Raw genomic sequence first — 11781 nt, forward strand, 5'->3', positions numbered from 1 at the left:
CTGAGGGAGAAAGGGATTTATTTTATGGATGCGGTCACTCCCATTGTGATATTTATATTAATTTGGGAGATCAGATCAGTGCCTGTTCACACAATTTAAAGCCCCAAAGGCTTCATTATCTTTCAGGCAAAGAAAACGAACTACACAGTCTAGTAAGCACTAATCTCATCCATTCCTTTCATCCATAGACCTACTCCTACAAGGCATGATGAATTGTCTGCATTTAACAAGACCTTTCCCCCCTAACAAGAGAAGTTAGGGAGCTATTCGATTCACAGAACAGATGCCAGCCACAAGAGCAGATAGATCTTCAGCAGAGGTGCAGAGCTCAGGAGCAGGCAGAGATGCAGAGATACACAGCAGGCAAGGAAACAGAGCCCCGCATCAGCTGCAGGTCAGGGATGCATCTAATATACAGACAACTAGGCACTTGATTAAGGCACCACTAGTCGGTTGGGGCATACAACTGTTACTAGGTGCATTGTGCTATTTTATTTAAATTTTTTGTGTCCCTTTACCTTTATTAACCAGTCCTGCAAAAACTGTGACAAAGAAGAAAAGCTGCACAGTGAGGGATGTGTGGGCTGCTAATTAGAATGCATTTAATCACAATGCCTAGGGCAGCATAAAATCAAAATATGATATAAAGTTCAAAAGAAAAATGGAGCAAGTGCAAATTGAAGAGAAGAGCTGAGTTAGGCTATAGTAAAGAAGCCCACTGGCAGTAGTGCAGCTCACAGCTGAAGGCTAGGGTGTAGAGCTTAGGTACAGGCTGGAGATTAAAGGCCAAGTGTGGGCTGCAATTAATAGAACAGACAGACTCTAAGTTGTACTGCCTGGGGTGCAAAGACTATGTATTGTCTGTTGTGCATAGACCAAGTACGGGGGGGGTATATAAGTCAGGTACAGTCTGGGGTGCATAGCTATGGTACAGGCTAGGGTGCATAACCCAGGCACAGGGGAGGGTGTACAGCTCAGGTTGGGATGTACAGCCCAGGTGCAGGTGCAGGGAAAGGTGCATAACCCAGGTATAGATTGGGGTTTATAGCCCAGGTACACAGTTGAGTGAATATCTCAGGTATAGAGTCTGAAAAAGCTCAGGTACATGGCGAGATGTATATACAAGGTACATTCTAAGGTAAATAAACTAAGTACATGCTGGGGTGTATAGACCAGGTGCAGGATGGGGTACACAGACTACGTACAGTCTGGGAAGTATGGGCCAGGTACAGGTTGGGAGGTATACCCCAGGTACAGGCTGGGGGCACAGACTAGGTACAGGCTGGGATGTATAAAACAGGTACATACTGGGGGCATAGACTAGGTACAGGCTGGGATGTATAACCCAGGTACAGGCTGGGGGCATAGACTAGGTACAGGCTGTGATGTACAACCGAGGTACAGGCTGGGGGCATAGATTAGGCACAGGTTGAGATGGATAACCCAAATACAGGCTAGAATGCATAGCTCAGGTACAGGCTAGGTGGTGTATTACAGGTATAGGCTATGATGTATAATATGAATAAAGAATAGGGTGGATAGTCCTGGGGCAGGTTGGGATGTATACCTCAGGTACAGGCTGGGGGGCATCAGCTACGTATGGGCTGTAATGTGTAAGCCAGGTACAGGCTGGGGGCATAGATTAGGTACAGGCTGTGATGTGCAACCCAGGTACAGGTTGTGTTGTATAACCCAGGTACGGACTGTGATGTACAACCCAGGTACAGGCTGGGGGCATAGATTAGGCACAGGTTGAGATGGATAACCCAAATACAGGCTAGAATGCATAACTCAGGTACAGGCTAGGTGGTGTATTACAGGTATAGGCTATGATGTATAATATGAATAAAGAAATGGGTGGATAGTCCTGGGACAGGTTAGGATGTATACCTCAGGTACAGGCTGGGGGGCATCAGCTACGTATGGGCTGTAATGTGTAAGCCAGGTACAGGCTGGGGGCATAGATTAGGTACAGGCTGCGATGTGCAACCCAGGTACAGGTTGTGTTGTATAACCCAGGTACGGACTGTGATGTACAACCCAGGTACAGGCTGGGGGCACAAACTAGGTACAGGCTGTGATGTATAACTCAGGTACAGGCTGGGGGTACAAACTAGGTACAGACTAGGATGTACAACCCAGGTACAGGCTGGGGGCATAGACTAGGTGCAGGCTGGAATATACAAACCAGGTATAGGCAGGGGGCACAAACTAGGTACAGGCTGTGATGCACAACCCAGGTAAAGGCTGTGGGCACAAACTAGGTACAGGCTGTGATGTATAACTAAGGTACAGGCTGGGGGCATAGACCAGGTACAGGCTAGGATATACAAACCAGGTACAGGCAGGGGGCACAAACCAAGTACAGGCTGGGATATACAAACCAGGTACAGGCAGGAGGCACAAACTAGGTACAGGCTGTGATGCACAAACCAGGTACAGGCTGTGGGCACAAACTAGGTACAGGCTATGATGCACAACCCAGGTACAGGCTGTGGGCACAAACTAGGTACAGGCTGTGATGTACAACCCAGGTACAGGCTGGGGGCATAGACTAGGTACAGGCTGGGATAAACAAACCAGGTACAGGCAGGGGGCACAAACTAGGTACAGGCTGAGATATACAAACCAGGTACAGGCTGGGGGCACAGACTAGGTCCAGTGTGGGATGTACAACCCAGGTACAGGCTGGGGGCAGAGATTAGGTACAGGCTGGAATGTACAACTCAGGTACAGGCTGGGGGCAGAGACTAGGTACAGGCTGAGATGTACACCCCAGGTACTGGCTGGGGGCAGAGACTAGGTCCAGTGTGGGATTTACAACCCAGGTACAGGCTGGGGGCATAGACTAGGTACAGGCTGGGATGTATAACCCAGGTACAGGCTGGGGGCACAGACTAGGTACAGGCTGGAATGTACAACCCAAGTACAGGCTGGGGGCACAGACTAGGTCCAGTGTGGGATGTACAACCCAGGTACAGGCTGGGGGCAGAGACTAGGTCCAGTGTGGAATGTACAACCCAGGTACAGGCTGGAGGCAGAGACTAGGTCCAGGCTGGGATGTGCAACCCAGGGACAGATTGGGGCAGAGACTAGGTCCAGTGTGGGATGTACAACCCAGGTACAGGCTGGGGACAGAGACTAGGTCCAGTGTGGAATGCACAACCCAGATACAGGCTGGGGGCACAGACTAGGTACAGGCTGGGATGCACAACCCAGGTACAGGCTGGGGGCACAGACTAGGTACAGGCTGGGATGCACAACCCAGGTACAGGCTGGGGGGCACAGACTAGGTACAGGCTGGGATGTACAACTCAGGTACAGGCTGGGGGCACAGACTAGGTACAGGCTGGGATGTACAACCCAGGTACAGGCTGGGGGCACAGACTAGGTACAGGCTGGGATGTACAACCCAGGTACAGGCTGGGGGCACAGACCAGGTACAGGCTGGGATGTACAACCCAGGTACAGGCTGGGGGCACAGACCAGGTACAGGCTGGGATGTACAACCCAGGTACAGGCTGGGGGCACAGACCAGGTACAGGCTGGGATGTACAACCCAGGTACAGGCTGGGGGCACAGACCAGGTACAGGCTGGGATGTACAACCCAGGTACAGGCTGGGGGCACAGACTAGGCACAGGCTGGGATGTACAACCCAGGTACAGGCTGGGGGCACAGACTAGGCACAGGCTGGGATGTACAACCCAGGTACAGGCTGGGGACACAGACTAGGCACAGGCTGGGATGTACAACCCAGGTACAGGCTGGGGGCACAGACTAGGTACAGGCTGGGATGTACAACCCAGGTACAGGCAGGGGGCACAAACTAGGTACAGGTTGTGATGCACAACCCAGGTAAAGGCTGTGGGCACAAACTAGGTACAGGCTGTGATGTATAACTCAGGTACAGGCTGGGGCCACAGACTATGTACAGGCTGGGATGTACAACCCAGGTACAGGCTGGGGGCACAGACTAGGTCCAGGCTGGGATGTACAACCCAGGTACAGGCTGGGGGCAGAGACTAGGTACAGAGTTGAGCACAGAGGAAGTTCTGTGCACAGGGTCAGGATAAGATATTGGAGTGTGGATCTGAGGCTGTAAAACAAATCCCTCTTCTGCTCATACACTTACTATTAAGAGAAAAAAAAACCTTCCATCATTTAGCTCTTTATGACCTAACTGCACCAATTTCAACAATTGCAAAAATTCCATTTAAACTTGAAATGATCCATTATCACCAATGCAACTTTTAAACAGAGAGGTGTATTCGTAAAGCCCCTGTCAGGGGATAAAGTTGCAGGAACAGTTGCGGGTCTGGAGGGAAAGCAATGCAGAAGTGGTCCTCAGCCTTCCCAGCCTAATTTCCAAGGCTTGCTGCATCTCCCATCATCACCGCCATGTAGACCGGGAGAGGAGAGGGATGGGGAGCGGTGCCTGCGGATCACCGCTGATCGGGATTACAATTAAGCCCTTTCCCTGTCATCTCATTAAGACCACTTGCAAAGCAGATGATGTGTGCAGATGGCAGGAGCGGTAATCCACTTGGCGATCCGGCTTCTCTCCCCGTGTTCAGAGCGGATCACGTCATCCATCGCCCGGTATCCCCGGTGCACAACTCCGGAGCTGTCACTCCATCTAGACAACTTGCTTCCCATGACAATGAAAAGTGCCGGACACATCATCATCATCACTTACCTTCCACTAGCAGAGGGACCCAAAAGCTGAGGCTGATCAGGAGGCGTGTGACCTCCTTAAGGATCATGGTTTGGGGGTCACTAAAAAAAAAGGTGGTGCAAAGGATGTCCCCAAAAAAGACACACTCCAGTCCCGGGAAGAGGTCCCAATGGTCCTTAGTATTCCTAGGCAGCAGCGATCGGCAGTATCCGGGCTGGAGGAGCCGGCAGATGGGTCCTGGAATGAGAGGCGGCTGAGAGGATGACAGCTGTCAGCCGGCCGGGCGGAGAGTGCTGTGTATACAAACACGGGGAGTCCCGGCTCCGCCGCCTGCCTTCCCTCTGCTCAGACAAGGAGCTCCTTCTGCTGGAAGAAAGAATGAAAAGGAGCAGGAGAGAGATCGCACATAGACACTGAGAATGGGAAGAAGGGAATGGATCGCACCGCCCAGACACCTGCTCCTCCTGCTGACTTAGTTCATCCTTCTCACTTGGGCTTTGCTACACAGCTCTGCTCTTAAAGGCTCTGTAACCCCAATGATTGTGTTAGTATTGGAGGACTGCTGTGGAGGCAGGTACTACTGAGCATCCTTCCTTCCTGGGCTGACCTGCTGGGGAAGGAGTCTCCAGGATGGATGAGATGTGCAGCAGGAGGAAGGAGCAACTCATTCCCCTATTTACAGCTTTAGTTTACAATACAGGGGCTTATTTACTAAAACTGGAGAGTGCAAAATGTGGTGCAGCTCTGCAGAGAAACTAATCAGCTTCCAGGTTTTATTCCCAAAGCTTAAAGTGTTACTAAACCCAGGACCCTGCATTCACTATATCTGGGGGTCCCACAGTACACAGAACATGGAAATGCTATTATTTTAGTAAATATAAACTGCTAAATACCTCTTTCTTCCCACTTCCTATTTTGTTTTTTGGATAGAAAGTGAAGGAAAATCTTTCCAATGTGACACAGATGGCAAAAACGAACCTATCGGGGATTACAACCCTCCATTATTCTATCCAAAAGAACACAAAAATGGTTTTCCTTACTTTAAAATGTTACTAAACCCAGGACCCTGCATTCACTATATCTGCTCTCCCACAGTACACAGAACATGGAAGTGCAATTATTTTAGTAAATATAAACTGCTAAATACCTTTTCTCATCAGTGGTTAGAGCAGTCTTGTGACTTCTATCAGTGTTCAGCTGAGCACTGGTTAAAGCTTGTAGGAGTTTTCTTTCTGCTCTAGGGGGATGTAAAACCCCTGACCTCTGCCTGGACAGTGCTGATTGGCCCTGTGTTGATCACATGCACTCTCCCGCCCTAAAAAAAACCTCTCTAGCAATACACACTAAACTGAGCATGTGCAGAATGGCTACAGTTCAGTCTGTCTTATCGGGAGGTAAGACATGGACTTTTGAACAAGAGGAGGAGCAGAGAATTAAGGATCAAATGGCCTTTTTACAATGCAGAAGATTAACCCCTTAGGTTCCACAGTGAGTATAACAAGCATGCTTTACTGCACATACAGACTGATTTTACTGTTGTATAACAAGCATGCTTTACTGCATATACAGACTGATTTTACTGTTGTATAACAAGCATGCTTTACTGCATATACAGACTGATTTTACTGTTGTATAACAAGCATGCTTTACTGCATATACAGACTGATTTTACTGTTGTGTTTTTTTTTTAACACTGTAATGCAAAGAATGTATTAAAGTAAAAAATCGTGAGCCTTTAGAACCACCAACCACTTTAAAGGATAAGTTCACCTTTGGGAACATGTTACATGTTCCATCCATTTTTACGGTGGAACATGTAACATGTTCCCATAGCCACAGCCGCCGCCACCCCTCCCTCTGACAAAAAGTCTTCCCGTACTACCTGTCAAATTTGAAAACCGTGCAGCCATATGAGCCTCATTCATTCTGTGAATGAATGAACTGCAAGACCCGACAACCTTAGCGGCTGTGGGCTTGTAGTTTTCAATGAACTATCACAGCGCTGTGGAGTGCCATGGTAGTTCATTGAATCTTCCTGTCAGAATGTCTGCTTGGCCATACATCCCATACAGGTAGCAGATATTCCGACAGCTCTGCAGGAGACCTGCATAGTATCAGTGATCTACTGATCGCTGGCTCCTGTAGACAAAAATAATAAATACACATTTTTTTACCTGCAAAAAAAGTGCATGTATTATTTTTGTCTAAAAGGTGAACTTATCCTTTAAGAACTAGCCTTCAGTACTAGCGTGTATCACCCCTTCATTACCAGTACATTTTAATTTCTGATTCTGTGATAGTTTGACTGACAATTACCATGCAACACTGTAAGTTAGAAGCTAATTGGCTATCACGCACAGCTACACCAAATTCTGAGATCAGATTCAGTTTTAGTATCTACCCTACTGTGTCTAGTTCTGGAGACCTCGCCTACAAAAAGGTATTGATAAGATGGAGTTTGCATGTGCCCTGAGCAGGGGTGCACTGAGAACTCATGGGGCCCCCGGGCAATAGGGGATCATGTGGCCTCTGTGTCCTCACCTACACTCAAACCACACCCAAAAAAAGCCTAGGAAAGGTACTAGGGGCATCTCATGGGGCCCCCTACTGACCCAGGGCCCTCGGGCAGTGCCGAGTGCCCGAATGGTCAGTCTGCCCCTGGCCCTGTGCCTGCATGGGTTTCCTCTGGGTACTCCAGTTTCCTCCCACTCTCCAAAAACATGCTGGTAGGTTAATTGGATCCTGTCTAAATTGGCCCTAGTATGTGTATGTATGAATGTAAGTTAGGGACCTTAGATTGTATGCCCCTTGAGGGTTAGGGATTGATGTGCATATACAATATATATGTAAGACGCTGCGTAAATTGACGGCGCTATATAAGTACCTGAAATAAATAAATAAATAGAAGTCCAGAGGGAGGCTTTAAAAATGGTGGATAAAACATATCCAGAAAAGGCTCCAGGAATGTAAAGTGGAACTAAACCCACTGATTTAACATTTTGGAAAAATCAGTTATATTTCTGTCGTGCTGTCACCTTTATTTGTACTTTCAACCAAACTGTCAAACCCTCAAATGGCTGGTGTCATAACTGATCACACGTGTCATACCATGACAGTTGCAGATCAAAAAAAGCTAAGATGGCAGCTTCCTTAGCTGAAACGAACATGAGGGTTTAGTTCCTCTTTAAAAAGTTTGTTAAGGCAATTTTTTTTTTGAGGTAGTAAACTGTAATAAATAAAAAAAAATCTTTTCCCTGCAAGTTAAGAGGATAAGGTGCTAGTATGTTCCGCATACTAGCACATTATGAAAGACTTACCTGAAAATGAAGTCCTCCAGTGGAGCGTTGTCATGGCTCCCCGAGGCTTCCATCTTCACATAGTCTTCCTTCAGGTTTTACAGCTGCAGCCATTTGACTGGCCGAGCCGCAATGACGTCACTCCTGCACATGCGTGCGCATGACACACTGTCCATTGAGGGATTGAGAGTGCAGTGCGCATGCGCCGGTAAAATCACCAGCGTGCAAAAATAAATATCTCCTAAGCGGTGCACATTTAGGAGGTATTTACAGTACCTACAGGTAAACCTTATTAACCACTTGCCTACCGGGCACCTTTACCCCCTTCCTGCCCAGGCTGATTTTCAGCTTTCAGTGCTGTTGCACTTTGAATGACAATTGCACAGTCATGCAATGTTGTATCCATATGAAATGCTATAATTTTGTTCACACAAGAGCTTTTTTTTGGTGGTATTTAATCGCCACTGGGGTTTTTATTTTTTTTGCACTATAAACAAAAAAGAGCAAAAAATGTGAAAAACATTTTCTCTTTGTTTCTATTATAAAATTTAGCAAACAGGTACTTTTTCTCTTTCACTGATGTGCATTGATGAGGCTGCACTGATAGGCAGCACTGATGGGTACTGATAGGCAGCACTGATGGGCACTGATGAGGTGGCACGGATAGGCAGCACTAACGGGCACAGATGGACTGCACTGATTAGGCGGCACTGGTGGGCATTGATGAGGAGGCACTGATGATGCTGCACTGATATGCAGTAATGATGGGCACTGATAGGTGGCACTGATGGCACTGATAGGTAGCACTGATGGTCACTGATTGGCGGCACTGACTGACGGCACTGATGGGCAGTACTGATGGATGCAACTACTGGGTGGCACTGCTGGGCACTGGTATGTGGCACTGCTGGGCACTGCTGGGTGGCATTGATGGATGTCAGTGCTGGGCACTGATGATCAGGGCACTGGTAATCAGTGCCCTGATTATCAGTGCAGATCTGCTCTGTGACATTTGCTGGTTATCGGCAGTACTTTCCTCACGCTGACACAGCGTGAGGAAAGTGCTGCCGATAACCAGCAACTGTATTTTCTTTCTGACAGGGGTGGACTGACCATTTGGAAACTCTGGCACTGCCCGAGGGCCCAGGGTCAGTAGGGGGCCCCATGAGATACCCCATGAGGTACCTTTTTCATAGGCTTTTTTGAGTTTGGGCAAGGACACCAGGGCCCCAGGATCCCCTATTGCCCAGGGGCCCCATGAATTGTCAGTCCGCCCCTTCTTTGTGATGTGCTATGTCAATGGACACAGTTGATCACATGGTAGAAGGCTGCTGTGTTTAGCCTTTTACCTAGTCATTTGATCAGCTGTGTCCATAGGACACAGCGATCACTGGCAGCGCTAGGAGCGTGCGGGGGGGGGGGGGGTGTTGTCATGCCATATGATGCCCTCCCAGAACTGGCGAACCGTGCTGTAGCCGTCTTCCAGCTATAGCGCGGTTGTAAAGCGGTTCAAGGCTTATCTGTAGGTAAAACATACAAAGTCGATTTTATTTCCACTTAAGTAACAAATTGGCACTCTAGCCAATTCCTCTTCTGCATGTGCCACCATAGCAAGCCATTTGATATGGGGGCCTGCATGCGGACTCTCTCCAGAGCCAGGTTGTGTGAGGCATACAACACTGCTCAGCCCTTCCTCTCGCTCTTTCCTCACAAGATTTGATTGGCAGCAGCAGGAGCCAGTGGCTCCTACTGCTGCTTCTATGTCCTGTGAATGCAAGGAGAGAGGAGAGAAAGCCGCTACAGGCAGGCACAGTGCTGGACTGAGTGATAAGTATTTTGTAAGCGCGGGGGATACAAATAATGGAACATTTTTCACCTTAATGCAAGTAATGCATTAAAGTGATTGTAAAGGTAACAAAACCCCATATATATATATATATATATATATATATATATATTACACAAAATAGCAGGAGTGCTGCCTCAAAGGATATATAACAAAGTATTGAGATGAACTTTTGATATTGACCAAATACTTATTTCCCACCATAATTTGCAAATAAATTCTTTCCAAATCAGCCAATGTGATTGTCTGGATTTTTTTTCTCATTTTGTCTCTCATAGTTGAGGTCTACCTATAATGCCAATTACAGGCCTCTCTCATCTGTTAAGTGGGAGAACTTGCACAATTGGTGGCTGACTAAATACTTTTTTGCCCCACTGTACTTTTCTCCTGGCAACCACCAAACCCAAAAATGTTAATCGGAATTGCAGACAGAAGTGTGATTCATCACTCTAGAGAACATGTCTTCACTGCTCTAGAGTCCAGCGGCTGCGTGTTTACACCACTGCATTAGATGCTTTGCATTGCACTTGGTGATGTAAGACTTGGATGCAGCTTCTCGGACATGGAAATCCATTCCATGAAGCTCTCTACACACCGTTGTGATAATCTGAAGGCCACATGAAGTTTGGAAGTCTTTAGCTATTGACTCTGCAGATAGTTGGCGGCTTCTGCACACTGTGCACTTCACGTCATTTTACGTGACCTACTACTTCATGCCTGAGTTGATGTTGATTCTACTTGCTTCCACTTTGTTATAATATCACTAATAGTTGACCGTGAAATATTTAGTAGCAAGGAAATTTCATGGATGGACTTATTGCACAGGTGGCAACTATCATGGTACCAAGCTTGAATTCACTGAACTCCTGAGAGTGACCCATTCTTTCACAAATGTTTGTCTGCATGCCTAGGTGCTTGATTTTATACACCTGTGGCCATGGAGGTGATTGGAACATCTGAATGCAATGATTTGGATGGGTGTCCCAATACTTTTAGCAATAGAGTGTGTGCGTATATATATATATATCATCTTATTACCAGGTCTGTGCAATACTTTTGCAGAAAGCCCTGATCCTCCTCTTTCAGGTCCCTCTTCGGAGCTCCTGACTCCTACCCCCTGTTGAGTGCCCTCATAGCAAGTCGCATTGACACACACAACGTGGCTCAGTCCCACCCCTGATCCCTCCTCACTGGCTGTGATTGACAGCAGCGGGAGTCAATGGCTCTAAGCCAATGAGGATGGAGAGAGCAGAAAGAACTCCTGCTCTCATTCACATTGCTGGATTTACATTGTGCTCTGGTAAGTATAAGGGGGGCTGATGAGGGGGAGTGATCTGCACACGGATGTTTTTTTTAACTTAATACATAAACTTCTGCCTTCACAACCACTTTAAGGTAAATAAATGTCTTACCTTTACAACAACTTTATTATGTACAATCTGGAGGAAAGGAGGGAAAGGGGAGACATGTTTGAATCCTTTAAATACATCAATTGGGTCAATAAGGTTCAGGAGGGGCAGTACTTTCAATATGAAGCCAAGATCAAGAACATGGGGATATGACCTGAAACTAGCAGGAGGAAAGTTCAAAACTAAATTTAGAAGGTATTATTTTACTAAAAGAGTAGTTGATGCTTGGAACAAACTTCCAGCAGAGGTAGTCAGGCAATCAATAGTAAGTGGGGTCAGATATGCTTGCGACAAACACAGATCTATACTAGGTCAAAAAAGTTAAAAAAAAAACATACACACACAAAATATAAATAAAATATACAAGTATAAAAACAAACAAACAAAGAAAAAAAAACAGGCAGATACACTGGGCCACATAGTCTTTACTGCTGTTACTTTTTTACATTTCTGTATGTTAGAAGGATGCTGGCTGGGGAGATCACCTCTGATTTCAATACACAGAACCCAGCTCTTTCACCGCTAGATATTCTGGGGGTTACTAAGTTGAAAA

The 11781-nt window shown here is 46.9% G+C and overlaps 1 protein-coding gene across 1 annotated transcript in view; it reads right to left on the reverse strand.

The window, feature by feature from the left end:
• The window catches only part of EDIL3 (EGF like and discoidin domains 3), an 841943-nt gene extending 836694 nt beyond the window's left edge, over positions 1-5249 (reverse strand). Inside the window, exon 1 of the mRNA XM_089679626.1 lies at positions 4699-5249. Within this exon, the coding sequence (XP_089535752.1) occupies positions 4699-4765 (67 nt within the window). The 5' untranslated portion in view covers positions 4766-5249. The remainder of the gene's footprint in view (positions 1-4698) is intronic.
• Positions 5250-11781: the final 6532 nt, after the last annotated feature.

Source organism: Staurois parvus, unplaced genomic scaffold (assembly GCF_062004578.1).
Source record: "Staurois parvus isolate SC_StPar_1 unplaced genomic scaffold, SC_StPar_1.0 ptg000229l, whole genome shotgun sequence".
In the NCBI taxonomy this organism is placed as follows: Eukaryota; Metazoa; Chordata; class Amphibia; order Anura; family Ranidae; genus Staurois; species Staurois parvus.